Source organism: Poecilia mexicana, unplaced genomic scaffold (genome assembly GCF_051168715.1).
Source record: "Poecilia mexicana isolate PSO_F unplaced genomic scaffold, ASM5116871v1 scaffold_4, whole genome shotgun sequence".
Classification (NCBI taxonomy): Eukaryota; Metazoa; Chordata; class Actinopteri; order Cyprinodontiformes; family Poeciliidae; genus Poecilia; species Poecilia mexicana.
In genome coordinates, this window is record NW_028263373.1 from 19,869,572 (window position 1) to 19,893,345 (window position 23,774).

The following is a 23,774-nucleotide window of genomic DNA, read 5'->3' on the forward strand; positions in this document are numbered from 1 at the left end:
AAAATAGTCCATGGGTTATCTTTTTTTTTTTTTTAGTTTGCTTCTTCAAAAAAAAAAAAAAAAAAAAAGCTAAGAATTCAGAAAGAATTTCTAGATCTGTCAGACTCCAGGTGGTGATATTTTTTTTATTTATTTATTCAATTTTGCAAAAAAAAAAAAAAAAAAAAAAAAAGCAAACACAGCTGAAGCCCTACAATCAAAATTTGGGAGCAATTGCTCCATTTGCAACATTGCTCAGGCACTTATGGCTGAATTAAAATCCAGAAACAAGCAGCTTTGTAGCATCCAGTTATGACAAATCCAGACTTTTTTTTTTTTTTTAGATTTTTTTTAATGGAATCTATTCATCATAAGGTCTTGGGTTACTGTGGCAAATGTGGTGATTGCAAAATATGACGTGTGTCTTTTTGTTCTCTCAGTTATGTCTGGGCACAAAACTGGAAGAATTGGTTTAGTGAGTATCTTACACCTTTGACCTAAATGATCTAAATAGTTTCTATTCATTATGTTTATATGTCATAAAAAGCTGCACCACAACCTCACCTGTCAACTGTTTCTCACTCTATTCTGATAATAATATGCCAGGTTGTTACCTGCCTAACAGAAAAGTAAAGAAATTTGTCTAGGAATTCAAAGCAACTTTTATTTCTTGATCTCAAAACATGACAAAACAAATAGAAACCTGAAATTCATTTAAAGCCTGATTGCCACTGAAAAACATAACCTTGAAATATAATTTCTATCTCTTAGTTTCCTTCTACTTGTCATACTTGCTATCGCATTTATCTGTAGTGTTTTTGGCGCCACCTCATGAATAGAATTATAATTGGTAGTGAGGATGAAATATATGCCACATGGGTGCAATGATCGCTAAAACAAGAATCCCTTTTAAAGCCCAACAAATTTACTGCAGTGTGATGCAGAAATTCCAGACAAAGTGCCAGAACGTGACATGCGAGGGCCGTGAACAAGCTTGTTTTATTTATAGACAAGGAGCAGGAGGACAGATGCTCCCACAGAAGTGTACACATGCATAAAACATTTACAGTTCCCGCTGTATGTGAACGCGCAGACACGAAAAGCAGAGTCACAAAGGTCAGCCAGTCAGACAAAAATGTAATCAAGACAAGAAAACAGACAGAGAGCTGTGAGAGAGAGAAAAGAGCTGATAATGTCACTGAGCTCTTGTGATATTTGGCTTCATTTCGACAATCTGGACTAAGAATCTTCCCACGAACCGCTCGACCGTCTGACACTGAGAGAGACGCAGAGAGCGAGGGAGTGTGAAGGCGCAAAAGAGGAGGTCACAAACATTCCAGTCGCAAAGAGTCTGCCAGACTCCTCAGACAATTAAAATGAGATGACCCTAATGCCCCCAACCCTACAAACATCCCTCAACTCCATTAGCCCTGTCTTCTATTGCGGCAAGGGCCTCTCTCACTCCCTGCATCACAGCCATACTCCCTAAAATATCACATCAGACTCTGCATTTTTTTCGAGGCAAGTTTTGAAACTTGTTTGCATTAAAAAAAAAAAATAAAAAAAAATCATCACAAGTCACATATGTTCTTTCTGCCCATAGAGGCTTTTACTGCTGAATAATTAAAACATATTTATAGTGCTTCTTATCGACAGCTGTAGTAAACTCTGACATGCTGGATTCAAAGCTTTACAGTTGATTGCAGTGGGTTAGCCATCTGTTTTTTTTTGGTTTTGTTTTGTTTTTAAAGCTGACCAAAGCAGCTGTCTGCTGTTTACCCATGTAACTCCTACAGATTCATAAAAGCGCCTCCTTTGATGCCTTAAAGGTGCGTGCACTATTGAATAATGATTCTAAAGTAATCTCGTATACTTAAACACTGGCTAATTTCTTTCATTTTTTTCTTCAGATGCTCTATTTGAATCTACAGCAATGAAGCTCTTGCCTTTTCCTCTATCAGAACTGTTCATAGTTGCACTCAGGCCCATGTTCAGGGTCACCATTTACAGCCAGTTCAGTAATGTGTGACTTTCTTTTCATATAAAAGTCACTTTGTCACCAACTGTCACCTTGGTTTGAATTTAATTTGTGAATGGATTTCCCCTCCTTCTCTGAATCCTGTGATTTGTTTTCATGAAATAGATGTAGTGCCACACTTTTCTACAGACAGCCTCCTCCATGGACAACAACATTAGAATTTCCATTCAGGACTTATAGTAGTTATTTAGAGAACGGCGGTACAAATGTCCATATTTCCTCACTGCGTCAGATAAAAGTTCCTCAAAAAGTTTTTATGTCTCTCACAGATACAAAAAACGATATAGCTGAAGTTGAATACTTAAAGAGAGATATAAACATTTCTGTCTGAGTGCGTTTCTATATAAAGCACAACAACAAACTTCTGTCCAATCAGAAAACACTTTGCATAGAGCTCTGCTGAAATAGTTTGACCACGGCCTGGTGTCGGCTTCGGAAGGCAGATGCATTTCTGGGAACAAAATGACACAATTTCCATCACGCGTCTGTCAAAGAGAACCGATTTCAGCACTTTGGGTGAAGTATGTGGGGGCCTTTATTTTCACCATGCACTTCAGTTTCCAACACATGTGCAGCAAGAGAGCAACTTTGCATGACTACAATAATTAACCCGTTGATAATCAAACTTTTTTTTTTGCCTCTGTTCTTTAAAAACATGTTCTTTGGCAAAAAGAAATGGACACATTAAGGAGTTACTGATACTTGAAAAGACAGTCAGAAAACTATCAAAAATGGAGAAAAGATTTATATTAAATTTTATTTTTATTTTTCTCGCACTCTCTCGCCTCCACCAGCTGACTCCTGCCCTCCTGTCTTGGCCTGTTAAATGCTCAGCAGGGTCCCTAACCTCCCCGCCAGCAACCCCCTCTGGAGACGTCAAACCATCCATTATTTGCTCCTCCCTAACCTTCTCTCCTGCTGCTCGACTCCGTCTTTCCAGGTGGGAGTTGTTTTTTTTCTCCTTTGCATGTGTGATGGACGTCACTCCAGCCACAAACCCGTCATCTAGCAACCTGTTGAAATTCAACATTTCAGCCCTGAACAGATGGCAGGGCTTCTGCATACTCCAAACAGCACAGTCACGACTGTATCCGTTTTTAAAAAAGATATCAAAACGGCACTCAGTCCGTCTGTGTGACTCCTTTCTGCATGACTCCAGGCTGCAAACTACCCTGTGGGCTCCACAAGAAGGCTGAGGATTCTTGTTACATAAAACATTGAAGAGAAAGCCGAGGAGAAACAAGCTAGAGGAGAAGCAGCAGAGCATCTGCTTTCATCCTCAACCCAGCAGGGGACAATTCAGGCCAGTCTGCCTGAAAGAGATCACCAGCTGCAGCAAAGTTGAAATCGGGCAGCAACAGTTTAGCTAATTCTTTTAGAGGGCTTAAAACTATCTGCTCTAATTGCACTAATTATAAAAAAAAAGAAAAAAAAAACTGCATTAAATTTTCTTCAAGTTGTTTACCAACTTGAAACTCCGTAGATGCTCTACAAACCCTTGAATTTCAATTTACATTTTCCAATTAAATGAGTGGCAAACACATACTGGCAGATGCAACTTGGACTCAGAAAGGCTTTCAGGGAGGCACTGGAGGAGACATGATGATAGGAATGATGAATTGAGTGACTTAAAATAGATCTTGGGGGAGGCTCTCTCGCCCCATCGGAGTCCACATCTTAAATCACTGAACATTGGCCGAGTGTTTTCCGTGGCATCATACCAGAGGGACAGAAACATGCATGGAGAAGTTAAAAATGTTCACAATGCAGAGGATGCAGCAGGAAGATAAAAAAGAGTGATTGTGTAAAACTGACTCCCTTTTGCTGGCCTAACAAAAGAAGAACAGATAACGGAAAGATCCATGACCTAACATTCTGCAATTCCTTTGTAAGAGGAGGGCATGTTGTAAGTGTAATGTGTAGAGTAACTGAATAATTGAATGATGCAGTTTGCTTTTGTTTTAGACCCTCACGTACTGAGAAACGAATGCCTGCTGGAGGTGCAGAAGTTTTAAATTTTACCCCATCGCTAAAGTTTGTACTTCCAACCCTACGAAGCGTATCAGAATTTGCCTGCATTGTAAACAACCATCCTCCACTTCAAAGAGAGAAGTGCCGAGCCAAACGAGTAAGGTTGTTAATGTTTATTCAATATTTGACAGTGTGGTCAACTAATCGGCCACTCTAATTGGTCTCGGCCATGCTTCCAAATACTGAGCAATTACAGTTGGAGCCAGAAGAATGTAAAGGAAATGTGAATGATGCCAAAGATGTTGTGGCCTTGTTTTACAGCTCTTGCAATTTCCAGTACGCTTCATGAAGCAGGTGGATTACATACGTCACCAGCCAAACGTTTCTCAATAGTCAAAGGTCCACACCTTCTGAAGCAAAGCCTAGAGCAAAAATCTACATTTTTCCAGGCTTATTCAAGACATAAAAAAATAAGAAAATTAAAACCTTGTCGTTCAATGGAAATGTTTGATTAGCATAAGGAAGAGAACAGAAATTTGTTCTGTCTCCCAATTTATGTATATATTTTTTAATCTTTATATATAAATATGTGAATACAGTAGGCAAATAATAAAATACCTTAAAAGTTCTGTACGTTGAATCTATACACCTTCAACTCACATAAGGTTCTTTTGGTGAAGTTCTAGCATTAACAATAAAGTTTTTTTTATCATTTTAACTGTCCTCCCTTTTAAAAGCGCATATGGGTAAAAATAGCTCTATATATAAATACCTGTAGTAGTTTTAGGGGCTGTGGGGTTTTATTACTTTGAGCCAGTAGGCCGATTAAACTCCTGTTAACTAAGCTTCTGGTTGAGGTTTAGGGGATCGAATTTCACCTGCAGTCGATGACTTTAAAACAGAATCACACATGAACCAACCCGTGCCCACACACCACTGGTGTTGTTTATTCATGCTGTCTGTTCTGGATGTCACATCACCATGACAGCAGCCTCAGTCACAAGTCCTGCCTCGCTGAATGATCTACACTTCTGTTGATTTGGGTGTTCTGTGCCAGCAGGGGTTCAGAGGTCGCGAAGCTGTCGTCATCGACAGGGAGGTTTTGGTGATGAAACCTAACACCCGCTCTCCTCTGCCCTATTAGCTCTCATTGTAAGGTTTTACCACCCCAGCTGTGTTTATTAAAACCTTACTGAGCAAGGAAAGGTATTTATCAGCTCCCTGATTCACGGCTGTAAAGACCCGTGACGGCAAGTATATAAAAGACAGAGAAGTTTGTCAGTGTTTTTTTTTTTTTTTTTTAAGAAAAAAGGGCACGGTAGGGTAGCGGCTATGTGATGCTGTCTGCTTTAATACCCTCCTTGTATTTGTGGAAACAAATAACAGTGTCTACACAGTTATTTTCCAACCCATGCATTTCCATGCATTCCTGATAATAAAAACCTACTAATTCCATCACCTCAATATTACTCAAACAATTAATAAAAACCTAACCTTTAACTTAAGATCATCAATTTAGTGAGAGAATTACTTGCATATTAACACATATTTTTCATATTAAATCTTGTATCACTCTGCTAATGCCAAACACATCAACTGCATAGCCTTTAGTTTTACACTGTAATATTGTCCAAGGTTAGAGCATACTGAATGACAGATCTTTGGCCATTCTTCTTAGCACAGTCTCTCTGAGTCATCCATAGTCCTTGATCCTGTATTATGACTGTTATTCACTTGGGATGTTTTGTCCTCCTTTGCTGAATCAATGTACTTAAATAAAGGGTTGGATTTCAGAGTGGGATTATGCTACTAAAACTAAGGACTTTTAAGGTGTTTTGCATTATCTTCAACAGAGGTGCCTCTAATTGTTCAAATTAAATCATTAAACAGCTAATTTTAGACTAAATCCTACTATACTGGATTGTACTGGAAGAGACTTGGGAAAAAAATGTAATAAATAATTAGACTGAATAAGATATGAATTGAACTAATTTGTCATACACAATGCTTTGATTAGACCTTCGTTGCAAACAAATGCCACATAACTTAAATTTAATTGAATTTTATTGGATAATGGTCTTTGATAGAAATATGTCAAAACTTTGCATTTATTTTATTGATAAATGTTAAGTGTTCAGTTTTTTTAATCACATAAGGTACAAATCTAGTTGTGAAAGACATGCCAGTAAATTCTCTTTAACTAAATACTTTTGTGTTTTGTATAATGAGCAACACGTTTTTACAGCGATCATTGAATCTTTAGAAGATAATAGTGTAGGGATTAAATGCATATGGAATTAATTACATTAAAAATAAACATGCACAAAGGTCAAGTACTTATGGCAGCTTAAGTACTGCAGATGGAAGATCAAGTTATTACAGCAACCATTAAAAAAGAGCTAAATTACTGGTGTTTTGTTTTTTGTTTTCTTAGCAGATGTGGATATAATAAGGCAAATTTACTTGTGTAATCAGTGGTCACAGAATAAAGGATGCATAAATAAATATTGGTATATGATACACATGAGAAAAAAACAGATACTGAAATGCAAGTGATGGTTAGAAGGTTTGAAAGTCTGTAAGAAAAAAAATCCAGTAAGGATATAAGTTAAACATGCAAGTTAAAAATAAATCAGTGGAAGAAAACATTTTTTCTGTGCTCTAGAGATGCAAATCCAGAGATTCAGATTTGTTTCCCTTTTAGATTCTGGAAACTAAACTCTTTTCATAGTCCTTTTTTCTTTTGTTCTCATCTATCTAGAGCTGGAAAGTGATGAAAGCAAATTTCATCCTTTCCAGATTTTTCTAGACTATGTAGGAACACTGAAACAAAGTGGCAAAGAAAAGTTTCAGAAACATGAGAAAGTGAGGCCTGGTGAGAAAAAAAAGAAGCCTAAACCTTAAAGCTGTACCAGTTACTCCAAACTTTCTTCTATGTGCACAAAATGTCTTTTAGCTGCCAAAAACGAGACATCTGTAGAATTAGGGTATCAGCACAGCTGTACCATCCATGTATGGCCTACTACTGCATCTATATGTGCTCATTTAGAGCATTATGCGAGTAATGCCTGTGGTTTTCTTTTCTCTTTGGCAGACTCAGAATCAGGAATCTGTCCTGTATCACAGAGCCGTTGAACAAAATTAGGCTTTAAACGTAGTCATCAAGCAGAAAAATTCCAATCCCCCTTACGGAAAATGAGATCAGGGGGATTTAAATTATTTTATTTGACGATTTTATACTAAAGCATTGAGCTCCTGACATCTATTTCATATTACAATAACCATAAAGGGCTCCATTGAGAGTGACTGGGCAGCCCGAGGTCTGTCTGCCTGGCTGCGTCGGATACCCGATACCCGGCTGAGACGATGCCCAGCCAGCCGCACGCCTTCAGACGTCGTTAGAGCAGACACATAGCACGCCCCTCCTGCCACCCGCAATCCATCCACAGCCAATTAGGAGCAATTTCCCTGTCCTGGGTGGGGTGACGAGAGGGAGACAGAAAGCGAGGAAAAGCAGTTGTCAGCCCAAAAGCGGAGGCAGATGGTTCTGTTTACTGATGGGCAGTTGTTTGGCTCTGCCATAGTGACACAAAGCTGGTAGTTTCTGGATGGGCACCATGGGGGGCATTAGTGACAAACGTGACCTCTGGTGGTCTGCTGGTTGGGCTGGGCTTTCAACTAGGGAGATAGTTCATTAACGTATAATGTACAACACTTGCACAATCTTTCCTCTGCATCGGTTCCCCCTCTGCACCTCCAGCTTCTGTTTGGCTTCCTGGAAATAAAAAGAAAAAAAAAAAAAAAAAAAAACTTTCCGAAACAGGAGGTGCCTGATCCACCAGAGCTGGAATGTCGCGGTTCCCACAGGAAACCTGGTGCATCTCAACCCAGGGCGTCCTGGACAGGCAAGTACTCACACAAATCTCTCAACAGAAGGCTGCAGCTATGAAATGCCAGCTAGAAGAACATATCTAGATGAAAAAATGTTCTGAGTGGGATCCAAGAACCAATGTTTCCCTAGCACAATAAGAACATTTATGCTTTTAGTCAAATCTGCAGTTCAAACTAGACTAAACATTTTTCATAACAGTCTCAAATGTACATGCATGATTCACAAAAATAAGCCCAAGTATGCCCATTTTTGTTCTTCAGTTCTTGCATACTGATATTATGGTCAGTTTGGTCTACTGAATATTGTTTAAAACTGCCAAAAAGGCAGTTCCCTGAAGGCGTTTAAAAGTTACTTGCTGACAAATCCTGTTTTGTTAGCAAAACTGTTTTACTTTAATAAATTCCTTTTGGAAGATGTAGCTTTGAAGTTTAAGAACATACCATTTTGCCACTTTTTTTTAGTTTGTATAGGCCAAAGAGTCATTATGTATACCGCTACACCCCCACCAGCAATGCATATTTTAAATATGCCTTCCTATTTCTGTCAGTTTAAATCTTCTTGTCTTCTGACTTGTTTTTCCATAATAATGCAATGACTGAAGCTTCCCAATAAACCCTTCAAACCATAGCATTATAGTACTAGCCAGATCTGACACATTTGACCCCACACTGTTTAGCTGAAGCAGCGCTCAATAACCCTTTCACCCTAACTCAAGTCTTAGAAACCCCACCCTCCCTCCACCGTCATATGCACGGCCATCACCTGCCAATAACAACACAGTTCACTGCAAGAGGTTTGCTGTTAGACATGGCAACCCATTGAGGCTTTCATCTCAATAGCCGTGCACACATGTTACGACCTTGACCTATCACACACTTCAACACACATGCAGGAAATGCATGCTTCCATACACACACACACACACCCCCACACACACGCAAACACACACACGCACACGCACACACACACACGCACACACACACACGTGCAAGGGGGATAACACACACTTTCAAAAACACTCAGCTGTCTGCTCCTGGACGACATGACCCCACTGTTCGTTTCATCTCCCCACGCCTCTCTCTGCTTGCTGCTGGCACCATTACCTTAACACAAACACAGTATTTCTGTCATCGTCCCCAGGACGCAGTGTTCTCCTAATATCGCCCTTTCTTCTGCAGCCATCAGGGGATGGCGATGTGGGCCTGAAGGGATCTGGGACATGGGTGAGTTGTGGGAAACCAGAGTACAGTCTGTGGCCTCACAGCATGCAGCCCTCTCTTTCTCCTTCTCTATCTCAAAATCTCTTTTGGCAGAGAATCATAGAAGGCTTCACGCTGATCACATATTATGGCCTTAAATGATCTGGGAAAACATGCCCCGTTAATACTATGTGCACATCTGAACGCTGTTCAGCTTTGAAGCTGTGCACAGACGGTTGTGTGGATTTCTGAGTTGTGTGTTTGTGTGTTTTACCTCCACATAGTCCTTGGCATGGCCCCAGTCCCTCTTGGAGTCCAGGTTCCCGAGGCTGAAGCTCTCCAGCTGGCCCAGGTGAATCTTTGCCACAGAACGGCTGATCTTCCGTGTCACAAAATTTGCGCCTGGAAAAAAATTAGAGTTCAGGATATAAAACGGGTTCAATTCATTCTGACATTCATGAACTGATGAGTGAAAAACAAGAGTAAGTACAAAATGCAGTTTTGAAATTGTCATGTCATTTACTTATTTATCCAAACTGCCCTGTCTCAGACAGTAACAGCAATCTTTTCAAATCTTAAATATCTATGAGTAGCACATTTGTTTGGAAAGCTGAGTTCAATATCTAGCCAAACTCATGCCTAATTATTGCATGAACTGAAAATAAAAATCAAAACACATCATGCTCAGGTCTCATGCATTTCAAGAACAGATGAAAAACCAAATCCTTGACAACTGTTGGGCTCAAAAGTGCTAAAAAGCCATTTCAATTCCACCCATGGAGAAAGTTCTAACAATGGTGAACCTTCATAGAAAATTACTCCAAGGGATGGGGTAGTTGTTTTCCGAAAATATTTATTAGGTTTGGGGTCAACTACTTTTTCACACCAGGCCTGTTAACTTTAGAAATATTTCTTTGAAAATTCCATGTTTTGTTTATTCATGCTGTATTTATCGAACATTACAGTTAATTGGATATTCAGAAACATTCGGCCATGACAGTAAAACAAAAGCAGAATTAATCTGTATTAGGGAAATATTTCACAGCACTGTAGGGGAACTCAAGGCCTCATTTTTGGAGATAAAAATTCAAGTGACACGTACTAATATTCTGCATATTTCTCCAACACCACACACACGCTGACACGTACAAACTTCCAAACCTCTGATAGTTTTCCAACCCTCTTTAGCCAAAGCAAAAAATTCAAAATGTAACTCTGAGTCAAATCAATTCGTTACCCACTCACATTACAGCCACAAGACCTTTTTTAGAATCCTTCCCTCTCATTTTCTTCTCTAATTCACCGTTTTGGTGTCAAATCTGGGCTTGATGCCAACACAAATTTCAGGCCAGCTGTCTGTAAACATTAAAAAAAAAGAAAAGGAACAGGGACATTCCACATGGGGGGAAAAAAGGAAAAAGTGACCGATCCAGACCACCATGGTGTTGCCCATGTAGTATCCAGTCAAAAACCACCACAATGACATCTGCCAGATCACCGGCACCGTGCTCCTCATCGGAGCCGGCACACGTGGCGATTTTATCTGCAGCAGGACAAACAAGCTTCTAATGAGAGCGTGTGCGGCTGGAACAGTTAGACATGCCTTTGGGTATTTTGTTGGGATGGTGTGGGTTGGTGTCATGTTCTACTCGTGCTGTGGATGGTCTGTGAATATATGGTGAAGCCTCTCCAACTCAAATAAAGCATTATATTGATGGAAATCAACACTAAATATTAGGTTGTCATGTCGAATAACGTCACAATCAGAGTTGAAGTCACTAAATAAAGTTTGAGGAGTTGAACTCATCTGCACTGCCTGCTCAAAAGGCCAAACTGGAAGACGTGAGAGCATGATTTCAAAGGAACCCTGCAAGTTTGCATCAAAGTATTTGCTATTTTTAGTTTATGCAACATAAATCTCCCACAACCTTGTGCTAACCTCTCTGAGACCCCGTTAGTGCTGCTACATCCAAGCTGAATGCTGCCTTTAAGCCCCGAGTCCATCCAGGCTGTAACAGCTCAGTTCTGGCTCCACACTGTATCACTGTTCCCCTGACATGGAGCAGAGCCTCCATTTAGACACAGGAAAATCCTGTGTACCCAATCATGCGAATGCACTAAATTTGTAGTAATTATTTCATAGGAAAGCGACAGCCCTAGGGCAGGCTGAGCAGAAACAGATCAGGGGAAGGGTAGACATGCTTGTTTAAGAAAGTACAGCTTGTTGTGTGTTGGTGGTGGGTCACATGTCCCCTGTGTCAACGCTTCTTTGTTGCCATATTGGAATGACGTAAAATGAACTTAATAAAAAATAAATAAAATAAAATAAAACATTCTTGATCTTAAAATCAATATTTTTGGCATGAATTCAGAAATAGCACATGTCCACAGAGCGTAGATAAATTGTCAATGGAAAGCCCCTTCCATGTCAGACCTTTCCTGTCTTTGCATGATTTTGTGTAATCCTGCCTTAGGGCCTTTTTCTAACCTGGCAGTTCATCTGTTCTGGCAGATACCAGCGCTCCCACTAACTGTAGTCAGACGCTAAGCAACAATTATTCATCTGCCGCTGACACAGACGTGGATGTCAGTTTTTCTCTCATCCATATCAGCTAGACAGGTTCTTATTTCATCATAGAGAGTGGGACATTCATCATACACCTACACACACAATAGGTAATAAAGAGACACTGTCAGGTTACATTATGTGAGGTGTATGATCCGGAGATTTGGTCTTTGACCTGTTAGAGTGTTTAAAAGTCGACACTGCTTTGATTTTTAACTGCCTGCCTTTCAAGATCCACAGTTTCAGCTTCAACTGACTATGAAAAGACATTATAGCAGAAACAAAGTGGCATTAGTTGGGAACTGAACTCAAATAGAGCTAACTCATCAGTAAAGAAAATGCAGTGATCTGAAAAGTATTTTAACATTTTATTAACAAAAGACGTCTTCAAAGATTGTTCATATGTGCTCAGAATAAATAATATTGATATCGAGAACATCATTTAGCAAGGTTGGCATTCCCTAGCAATGCTGCTTTATACTTTATGCACTTAGGAGTAGTGTTTGAATACTGAAGAGACTAGCTTTAGTAGCTTTGCATTAACCGATAATGTTATTCCAAGCCAGCATTTTTCAAAGACGATTTTTAGTTCATAGTGCAATCATATAGCTTCCCTTCATTCAAGGTAAAGGTAATTTCAAACATAAGTGCTTGAAGTGATTTTGGAAGTGTTTTTTTTTTTTTTTTTTTTTTTTTTGTAATCACCAAAAAATTTCTAGTTCGCTGTTGATCACATCAAAAATATAATATTCTGTCAAACTGAACAATTTAAATACATTTGCAAGGTTACATTTCTCACAGTTATCCTTCAAACACTTCTGCAAAGAAAATACTCTTAATGATTTATAAAATGAAAGAACTTGAATGAATCTTGGGTTAAGGATCTTGACCATGATAATTTCAGTCGCGTTTCCATCCAAATATTATGCAGATTTTAAGAGAATGCTTGAAATTTGGAGAAAAAAAATGCAAATTAGGCACATTTCCACTCCTGATCTGGAGGAAATCAAGCAGGCTATGCAGAGCATGATTTCATCAGACTGGAATCAATAAAGTATTTTGTTGCTGGATATAGGGACTGCATAATGTTGCAGTGTACAAAAGTGCATTCATTGATGAGTATTTACTTGTTGTCTTTACACAATTATAATAAAATGTTGATAGATTTAAAAATGATCAGGATTTTTAACGTCATAAATTACAATCAATTTGTTTAAAAGTGTCATTTAGTTTCTTTAATCTAACCTAATTCAGAATGAAAGTTATGATAATGTTCATTTTAACTGGTATAGTACAGCCCAAGCCAATCCTATTATTATTATTTTTTTTTTTGTTAGAGTCAAGAAAAAATGTAATCAAAAGCTCATTAGGGGCAGCCCTCTGTATAGTACATACTATGATCTTGTGGGCCAAGGCAATGTAACTAGAGCCCAGTTTGGCGACTACAGCGAATTGGAAAGCTGAGGTTTGATTTGATCCAAGAGAAACTTGAGTTTGAAGGTTAAACACAGGTTGTCAAAACTCTGCAAAGCCTGTTTGGCTCTTAAAAGGGTGTCAGAGGTACATGGTGGTGCACAGTACACCAATCAGAAATAAAGTCCATTATTTCCCCCAGAGCACACCTGTAGTATCCTTGTAAAGCTCACACCTCTGTTTAGAGTGGCTCTGCTCCCTGCCTTCTCTAATTGGTGCGCCATGGACCCGAGCTTGGGGCTAATGGACGGGTCTGCTCGGCCCTGGACAAAGCCTGCTCTGTTACAGACTCTGGTGTTAATGTGTTTCCTTTACTGGCAGCGGCAGTGTAGGACAGCCAGAAGGAGGTGGAGGGGATGAGGGGAGCTGAGAGGGGAGCTGACAGGAGGTTCTGAGCCCAAAAGGGGCAGCGGTGGCCGTTTAACCTTGCCCGCAGCCTGGCGGAAAGTCTAATAAAACCGTGGGCCATGAAAACTGAGCAGACAGCAAAACCCCTGCCAGAAACTGACACTCACTTTCTCTCTCCCACTCTCATTTAACTTTTTCCCCCTCCATTCCGTTTCGTTCGTTGGCCAACAGGAAAAACGTAGCTAACAGAATTCGTTGGCACAGCTGGGCTTGAGCACGGGAGGAAAAGGAGGAGGAGGGTGTTGAGAAATGTATGGAGATGTCTCCTATTCCCAAGCCAGACCATGTGGGTCCAGACAGGATGGGGACAGGAGCTGTCAGCTGGGGGCATGGGTCTGGGGGAGGATAGGGAAGGAACTGTGGTTTTGAGGAGATTTTGGCTCAAGGGGCCTCATTTACTCAAAAAAAAATTCTGTTGTTCGAGACATTCAGGTAAAAAAAAAAAAAAAAAGGTGACTTATAAAGCCTTAAACTGTGTGAAGGCTCAGCCCCCAACACACCCAGACATTTACATGTCTGACTCACACACATTTATATTACTGTCTGTCAGTATATTTATGCACATTTACTGAGACTAAACCACAATGTGATTTATTCCAATCTTTCCTCTGTAACATTTATTCTGAAGACATATTGTGCGGTTGTGGCATGGCCGAGTGGTGCATTAAGCCTGGAAAAACTGAAAGGCTATAAGCTGTAAAGCTACACAAACGCAATACTTGATTCATTAAAAATAACTATCAAGATGATCTTTAATGGAATATTTGCGCAGGTAGAACATCTACTTCTTCTGTGTGCCTAGTTTCAGCCTCTAGGACAATTTATTGAGTAGCTATTTGATTAAAAAAAAAAGCCTGCAGGTTGTTTACATTTTGGTAAAAAAAAAACACTAAAGAGTTGATCCAAGTCTTTTCCATTTATTTGAGTCTCTTCTATTACAAGCTTGTCTGAACTGGTCTTATTTTGAACATACAAAGTGAATAATAGACGAGACATAATTTCATTTTCATAGTGTTGCCATAGAGATCTTTCAGTTACCTCAACACTGCATCTACACACCTGTTTTGGCATTCAGCCAAAACTCCAAATCTCATAATCCTGCTTTGTCTTTGAATAATGGCCGTGGGGAGTGAATGGCTACATGGTGGAATTAAAGGGAAAAATGTAACCTGTAATTTCTATTTCCGTTCCCTTTTAGGTTTTAGGTCAATTTGTTAGCACTCAAATTAATGCAAGCTCATCTAGTGAACATCCAAGTTTTCTTTGTCTGCACTGAGTTTCTGAACTAAACACCTAACAAGCAGGAGGACCAAGTAATATTGGAGCAAGAATATTTTTCCAGATAGAGCCTTTTGGCTCTACCTTCAACCTAACCAAAGCCTTGTCAATGTCTGCCATTCACTTTCTGAGTGATATCTGCAGCTTCGGCAAAGAAAGAACATTTGTCCTACTTCCAAGACAGGTCATGGATTCTTCTCAGCCAACATAGTGTCTATTCACACCTGAAACACATGTGCCCTCATTTAAGGGCTGACACAACTGACAGGAAAGAGGCATGGAGAAAGAAATTTGATGCAAGGTGATCTGGAAGCATAATAGTACAAGAAAAAGACAAATTGATGTTTCTGTCTTCATGAACGTACTCATCATTTCTTCCCTTTATCAGAAAATAATAAAATGTCCTCCCTAATTATTGACATTTGTGGTTAGAAAAATGAAGCCTTTCATTTAGTAAATATCTACATGAAGAGCATATATTAAGCAGTCTAAAACAAAGCAAACTGTGATCAACAAAGTTGGGTAGTGAGCCACATTTACACATAGAGATGCAGAATTAAAGGATGTATATAGACACATAGTAGTAGTCTACATAGTAGATTTGTGAAGCTGTAGATCTGTTTCGAAACAATGTTTGTTGTTTGCATGCCATCGTTAGCAGTCATAGGAGTGAAAATGACTGGTCATGGAATCTTTAAATTGGATCATCAGGAAAAACATTTGGTCAGATCAACACAAAACAAATCAAACTAAACTGACAACATTTTTGTTTCAAAAATAGATAAATAATTTGCAGCTCATGGTGACATCACTGCAAAATTTTAAGATAAGTCAGTTTTCACTGACTGAATGTAGTACTTCTTTGCATTGTCAGGCTAGAGGCATTATAAGAACAGACATTTTTTGGCAAAGAAAATTATAATTCTTAACTTTTACTATGCAATATCATGGTGGCAAAGGAACCGATAAATTTGGGTGAACCTAAATTTTGTACAGGGGAACCTAAGTGAAAAATGTAGGCGCACAAATGCAACAGTTTAAAAAGTTAATCTCGACTTACTTTGAAGTTCAATCGTGCTCCTTTAGAGCTATTGAGGATTCGGCACAGGTTAAAAGATACAACACGTTGCTCTTGACTTGTGCAATTAAGCTGCTCTGTCATCCAGATACTTGGTCGCCTTGGTGATTGTGCACAACAAACACTGATTGGAGGGAAGGAACAGGTATGAGTAAAAGGTAAGAAAAAAATACGATCCGTCTGAAGCTCTGTTCAGATCCGTCCCTGGCTCATGACAAAAATCTGTGCAAGCCGTAAAGAGAGTAGAGGACTCTGTCATCATCTTCACTTTGAGGCCTTAGAACCCTGCTCACCTGGCCATAGATCAGCTGTTGTTTAGGCTGTGCTCTTTCAGTTTTTTTACCCATCAACAACAAATGAAACTAAAGACCAAAACAAAAGGTGCCAACTTGTTGAGTTCTACCTTAAAGGACACCGACAAATCCTCTTGAAATCCACAAACCGAGTCATTCCCATCTGAAAATTCCTTTGAAAATAACCTTCTAAATAAATGGAAAACATATCCTCTTACAAATCTATCATGCAAACTGACCTTTTGGGCTCAAACTCAACAAAAGCAGAAAGATGATGCCAAGGCATGTGAAGACTGAGCGGCTGTATGTATGTTTGACTTCGGCACTGTTATTCTGACTACTCTTCTCTCCTGACATAACAATATATTATTCTGTACTGCCAAGCGTGAACCACAATACTCTCTGGGAAAAAGGATAGATGGTACTTCCCTAAATAAACCAGGGGTAAGACTCCAACTGGAGCTGCTCACTGACTTTATGCGCACATATAAAACACAATGTGCGGATTCACTATATCATCTGACCAACAAACTGCTGATAAGTAGAAATTAAGTTAGTCTTTTTTTTTTTTTTTTTTTCCATGGCAAAAATTAATTTCTGGTTGTATTCAGGTGATGGGTTGTGAAGAAAATGACAAAATAAATATATTTGACTACTGATCCAACTTTCAAAGAACCCACTGGATCATATTTCACAGTTATGTGGAGGTCATTTTGCACCGCTGCTAATGCTAATCCTTCTCATCAGGAACAAAGTGAGAAATGTTTGTTATGGCTAACAGCTTAGCTAACTGGAGAGTCGTGATCAGCGGTGTGAACTAGCCGGCAGATGCAGACTTCTGTTTGCTTTGCTTCACGCTGGATTTACACTGGCTTATTTTTATTTATATTTTTTTGTCTTGACGACTGCACAATTCAGACTTTCTGCACAAGAACAATGGAAATTGTCTGTTTGTTGGTACAGTACTCATATGTTTACAAGAACGGTAAGAGAAACCAGAAGCACATTCCTGCCGGGATTAAGTCATCGGCAGTGCTGAAAGAAACAGAAATCTTTTCTGAACTTCCCATTTTGATCAGGAAATTCAGAGGAGAAACCACAACAACACAAAGTTAGACTATTTCAATTTGGAAGATGCTAAAAAAATCTTCAGTGGGCACGACTTTCTGAGAAAAATAGATCAACTGATATCCTAAGACCATGACAGTTTTTCTATGTCTTTGGTAAGTGAAAGTCATATGACAGACATAAAGCATACAGTGCCACCAGAAAGTAATCCCGGCCTTTTCTCCCCATTTTGTTACATTACCATTCAAATAATGTTAAATATTTTATTAATAATTGGCCCAATGCTTTAATATTTAACTGCATGAGAAACCTTCTGTAGCTACTTCTTGGGTAAGTGGTTAGCAAAAACAGATTCCAATTTTTATAGCTGTTCAGTTAGTTAAATTTGGGCACTGGCAGGGATACCAGTAACAGTCACAGACTGCTCCTGAAGCCACTTCTTTGCCATCTTGGCAGTGTACATCAAGTTATTGTCATCATTGAGGAGTAATTATTACCCTTGCCAGAGCTTAGGGTACTTTGGGTGGTTTTGAAGAATCTCTAATTGGTAGCTCTATGTATTCCACAGAAAAACACCACACACACAGCATGGTGCTGCCACCACTATAGTTCACACTGGTCGCTTTTTATCTCCAGATATGATTCTTCAATTCAAATCTAAAGAATCTGTTTTGTTTTCATCCGATCAAAGAACGTTGTGTCTCATCATTAGACATTCTCTAAGGTTGCTTCTAGTAAGCTGTCGTTAAAGCCTGATTGATGGAGTTTGTTAGCAATGGTTGACCATTCCACAAGAGAACACCACAGCTTTACCTAAGTGATCATTGGGTTCTTGCTCATTTGGTGATCTTGCTGACCAACACACCACAGGCCACAATGCTTTTTAGGACGCCGAGTGCTGCAATTTGTTTTTATCCTTCCCCAAATGTATGGTGTTATACAGAAGTGTGCTGGAAGAAAATAAACAGTTCATTTGAGTTCCTTGCTTGGTTTGTGAATTGATTTATACAGCTAATTGTAAGACCTGATATATACAAGTGTTTTTGATTTAAATTTATGATCAATTGACTAATCTGACCACAAATAGACTCCAATAAAACATTTTAAGACAAAAACAGGGAGAGTCTGATGCCCTGAACTCAAATTTCAGAGTCAAAACAAAGGATTTCAATATATATCCGTGATCTTAGTTTTTAAAAAAATCTAATTTAACATAACATTTGAGATAAAAAAAAAAAAAAAGGAAAATCATAAATTGAAAAGATTTCCCGTAAAATAGTCTTAAAATGGCTCTCTAACAACAGAAAACATAGCAAAATTGATGGGGCACAAATACTTTCTGGTGGTACCGCACAACTGAGACAATAAAACAAATTAGTTCTCAGTAGAGGTGTGGCGGTAAACTGGTAAATCCTTTGTCAAAAGTGTTAACAAGTAAATGTAGAGCAACAAATGTCTGAAAATAAATGTTTAGGGTGTGGCTGAAAGTAGGGGAGTGATGACAATTGCTCTCATGCTGGAAATCTTCACAGAGATTACCAGCGTGGCAATCTCTGTGGTGGGAGGATTCAAATTGTTCGCCGGTTTGAATCCCCTCTCAATATGTTTTAGTTCTTGTCTCTGTGTCTTTGTTTGAATGGCTTCAATTTAGCTGTGGCTTCAATTTAGTACTTTCATCAGCATGTGAACGTGTATGTGAATATATTAATCTACCCACTGAGCTGCAGTCCCAGAAGACACTGGTGGATGTCTCCATATTTGCTTTGATTATTGACTATTTAACCAACATGCCCCCTGAATTGCTGCGGGTGTGTCTGGGTCTGACTAGGTGGTCAATGATACAGGAACATCACAGGAGACTGTAGCGTCTCTACACCTCAGGCTTTGGATCAGGGTTCTGATATCTGCAGAACTACTCTGATGACCCTGGAGTTGTCCGATGTAACACAGATGGACTTAGATTGCTGGAGCACAATGTTCATGGATTTTACACTGAACTGAACAACTAGTTCCTAGCTGGCTCAGTAGGAAAAGTGATTTGCATTTCCATAACGTACAAGTCAAGTCAAGTCAAAAACACATAATGCCACTTTAAAAGTCTTCTCTAGTTAATGCTTAGGTTTAGTGAAAACACATCTGCCGAAGTCTGATGACCTGTACAGCTAAGTAAGCACTAGCAGTGCATTCTAAGTTAATGTAGATTCTTGAAAGAGTTCTACAATTTTTTGCGGCGCTTTGTTTGCATTTACGGCTTATTAATAAGCAGGGTCTGGAAGCTCTTTATTAACTGTAGACTCATTTGCATTCATTTATGTTTTTTAAAGGGGGCATTTTAATTGAAGGCAGTTGTGAAAAAGTAAATATACTTACTTTCAGCACTTTATCTTTCAGCGTTCAGAGTACTTCAAAGAGCTTTACACAGCATTCAGTCATTAAGCTTTGACCATGAGACAACTAAAGTGCTTTAGTGGTACATTCAAAAAGAAATGCTCTTCACATATTCAGACCATTTACCATTTCTGGAGTTTTGACAGACTAAAGCAGACCAAACTGTTAAAAATACTGAGGAATCATAACAATCCTAAACAAAGTGTAGCTTGATTTGTCCGGATGACATAGGGTTTGTCATCTCCAGTTCAGTGGCGATAAGTAAACTCCATGGAACCATGAAATGTAAACTTGTTTGCTTACTGTGATGGGCCATAAGAGTTTTTTCCATGATATTCATGATGTAGGATTTCAGGAAAAAAAAAACAGGAAAAAAAAAAAAAAATATATATATATATATATATATATATATATATATATATATATATATATATATATATATATATATATATATATATATATATAGTTAGCGCTTTCATATATACTTTTGATGCTGCTCTGCTGACAGAAAAGCAACAAAAGAACAACAACATGAAAAAGAAAACTTCTGGAGGGTCTGCTTAGTAATCATGCTTTTGTTTATGGTACATTTACTACACTAAAGCCAAAATGAGATGTTTGTAATATCCAGTTAGCACAAAGTATAAATATACATATCAAAGTATATGATTTAAAGTACAACCCTACAATCAAAGCAAAGTACAAACATGGCAGGAAGATTTTGCACCTCAAAAGGACAAACTCCTAAAGAAAAGAGTTATCTTTCGAGTAACAGAACGCAGAGCCAAGTGTCTCTTCAGTGTGGCACCAACAGGGTCATGACGCACCCTGGGGGCTTGGGTAAACACTGGTCAACTGGGCCAAGATAAGCACCACACTGCACTATGGAACGCACTGTGTTCCTCCTACATGAGCAACATCAAACTTCTCTGAAAATAGAGGTGATAAGAGTGAAACCTAAAGGCCTTCTGGAGACTATAAGGAGACTTCTGGAGACTATTAGGAAAAAAGAAGGACTAAAACAAGAGGGAGGAAAAAGAGGGAAAGGAGTGTGTGTGGTAAAAATGGGCAGGTAGACGATAAAGAGCTGATATAAACCAAAAAGCTGATATCATGTTATCATAGGGGAGCAAGCCTTGCCCTTAAAAGGTCATGTCTGTGTGTCTAACAAGCCCGCACATCTCTAATCCAGAGATTTCACAAGCATTCAGACTGGTTTTACATCTAAAACAAATTCACTTGTAGATGACATTTTACCAACATTAAAAACCTAACTTTATCTTAAGTATTGTCGGTTTTATCTTTCAAACCGTCTTCCTGTAGGGACCTCATCATCTCTACTGAACTGCCAGTAACCCACACTGGTTCCCACATCTATCTGTCTGTGCTAACCCATTAGAGTTTACCGGATGACCCCTGACCCTGGTCGGGGTCGTGGCCAGTGCCTTCATTAGGGGATAAATCATAAACACCTGAGCGGCTGACCTGGGCATAGTTTCAGGGCTCCAGTCATGTGTTATTAATTTTGAGTCGCAGTGGCGTGTAAATCGGGTTAAAGCAGCGCCTGCGACCCTCAGGGCCTGCAGCACATATTAAAAATAGGACCACAAACCGTTCACTATGTGTCAGAACGCGTAAGAGTGTGTGCCAAGTGGCTATAAGAAACCTAGCCTCACCTGTGGATCATTAAGACTTTATATGGAGTGTGTAATTGGATACTTTTTCACAATCTAACAATGGGTTTATTTATGTTTTACTATGTACTATTACTATTGTGGCTTTAACGTTTTATTGAGGTTAAGTGTTGTCAGGGGCTTCACACTTTGTCATTTTGTCACACATGAACATTGTAAAAGAATTATCCTTGTATTCAGTCTGAACTGTTAAGAATTTGAGGCATTTATGTTGATGTTGTTCGTCTGTTTAGGTCAAAACTTCCTATCTGGCTTCATACATGAATTCACTTCACTGGTCCTGCTGGAAATTATTCAAAACATCTGTAGTACCATCTGGAACACTGAACAATCAGGCTGTTCAAGGCTGCAATATTATGTTGAAACAAGTCAAAACAGAGTAACTGTAACTGTCTAACTGATCTAACCATTTTGCCAAAAGTACTGGGTTACTTGTCTCGGGTTAAACATCTGAACTTCAATTACATCTCTTGCTTAGTGCAAAGCATTTAGTATGATTTTGGTCCACCCTTTTACACATAAAGCAGCTTCACATTTATAAGAAGGTGTTTTCAGGGGAACTTTTGACCTTTTCCAGAAGATCAGGTGTTGATTTTGGATGAGATGGTCTTGGCCACCATCCACTCTAAAATTATTGCAAAGGAGCTCCATCGATTTGAAGTTAGAACCTTATTTTCTGCACTGGCAAACCGTCAGAACACAAGGGACCATCTCCAAACTCTGCCAAAAAAGCATAAAATTGTCCAAAATGTCCAGGTATGCTTGTAAACATTAAGAGTACCTTTCTTGAAAAAAAAAAAAAAAAAAGAAAAACAGAGCCATACTACAATGCTTTCTAAACTGAACTTTATATTTGACACACAAAAGTTAGACAGGTGCTTTTCTCTTGGCAATTGTCAAACCCAGACTCTTCTGGGTCTGCCAGAGAGGCATAAATATTAGGTCACTCCAGAAGATGTCATGAATGCTTTAGGGCCCCGTAAAGGTGAACTTTATACCAGTGGATCTGACACTTTTCACTTGGTGATGCAAGGATTGTATGCATCTGCTCAACCATATAAACCCATTTAATGAATCTCTCTGAGCACTGTTGTTGAGTCAAACTGGCAACCCAAAGAAGTATACAGAACCATAGCTGTTGACTCAGCAGAAAATTGGCAACCTCTATGTACCATCTGCCTCGTCATCAGCTTGGCCCCTCTGGGTTTTATTACATATGGATATGAAAGCAATTGGACGGACTCAATTCATTGTTTGGATGGTCAACCCAACAATTTTGGCAATACAGAGTATATTTTTCAGATACATTGTTTTACAGGTCAAAGTAAATAGAAGTCATGGTTTTCACTGACCTCTCCTCGGACTCTCGTGGTTAAACAGGATTCCGTTGACAGCAAACATGTTGTAGGCTTCACGGAAGTTTACCACAATCCAGTAGGCATAAAGCTTAGCAGCTCCTGGGAGGACAAACAGAAGCGGAACAGGAGATAGTAAAGGAAAAGAGGAAATATACACACAAATAATATACAGTACTTATATTTCAGCCTAAAAACATCCTTAAATTTTGTTTGGAGGTCCACCTACTGCAGGTTTTTACTCTGTTAGTAAAAACAAATTGAGTACCAAATACAGCCTTCCTCAGTATAACATTAGTCCTTGGTTTGCCCATTCAAGACTTATTGAAAATAATACTAATAATATTAAATTAAAGCATTTGCATTTTGTGGTATGGTGTGTGCTTGTGCATCAAATGCAGGTACCAAGCATAACTGCAGAATGCAAAAAGAAAAAAGAGGAAGTAACCAAAGAGTAGGTAAATTAAATTGAGAAAGGGTGTTTATCGTCTTATGTAAAGTTGAAAAGCATGGCCACAAAACGTGAAAATATGTTTATATATCTGACTTTCATGTTATCTTCCGTCAAGGATTCACACTTTCATGACCCCGTCATAGCAAAGGCAGAAAAGGCTTTTTCAAATATGACAGGATTGTTGAGCTATTCAAACAGGGTCTCTCACAAAAATGTATTTAATGTAGTGAAGTAAAAAGCAGAGAGAGAAAGAAATACTTCTTCAATTAAAATTGCTGAGGAAGACCATAAAACCACATCCTGGAGTTAAATATAGAACATCAACAAAACTTGTCCTTCTTTCAGGAGTGTGAATCTGAGACTGTGATTGACCAAGAGCAGCACCATCTTTAACCAAACTCCTCCTCATCCTCCCTTCTCCTGTAATGAGTCAAATACCAAAGCGAATGAAGGGAGGTGCCTGTTGATTAAGCCATAGGCCAGGATGTACACTTGAGGTGAAGGGAGTTCGCCATAGCAACCTCCGCCTCCAACTTCTCAGGTCTAATTAATGGAGGAGCAGCTCGGTACGCACCTCCTATTCAGCTTCAGATTGAGTGCTGACAGATGGGGAAAGTGTCAGGCGGGAGAGCACTGAGAC

The 23,774-nt window shown here is 39.1% G+C and overlaps 1 protein-coding gene across 1 annotated transcript in view; it reads right to left on the reverse strand.

Annotated features, from left to right (window-relative positions):
* The window catches only part of gmds (GDP-mannose 4,6-dehydratase), a 164,884-nt gene that overhangs the window by 94,959 nt on the left and 46,151 nt on the right, over nucleotides 1–23,774 (reverse strand). Inside the window, exons 6-7 of the mRNA XM_014981198.2 lie at nucleotides 22,678–22,782; nucleotides 9,354–9,481 (exon numbers count right to left, since the gene is read on the reverse strand). Of these exons, the coding sequence (XP_014836684.1) occupies nucleotides 9,354–9,481; nucleotides 22,678–22,782 (233 nt within the window). The remainder of the gene's footprint in view (nucleotides 1–9,353; nucleotides 9,482–22,677; nucleotides 22,783–23,774) is intronic.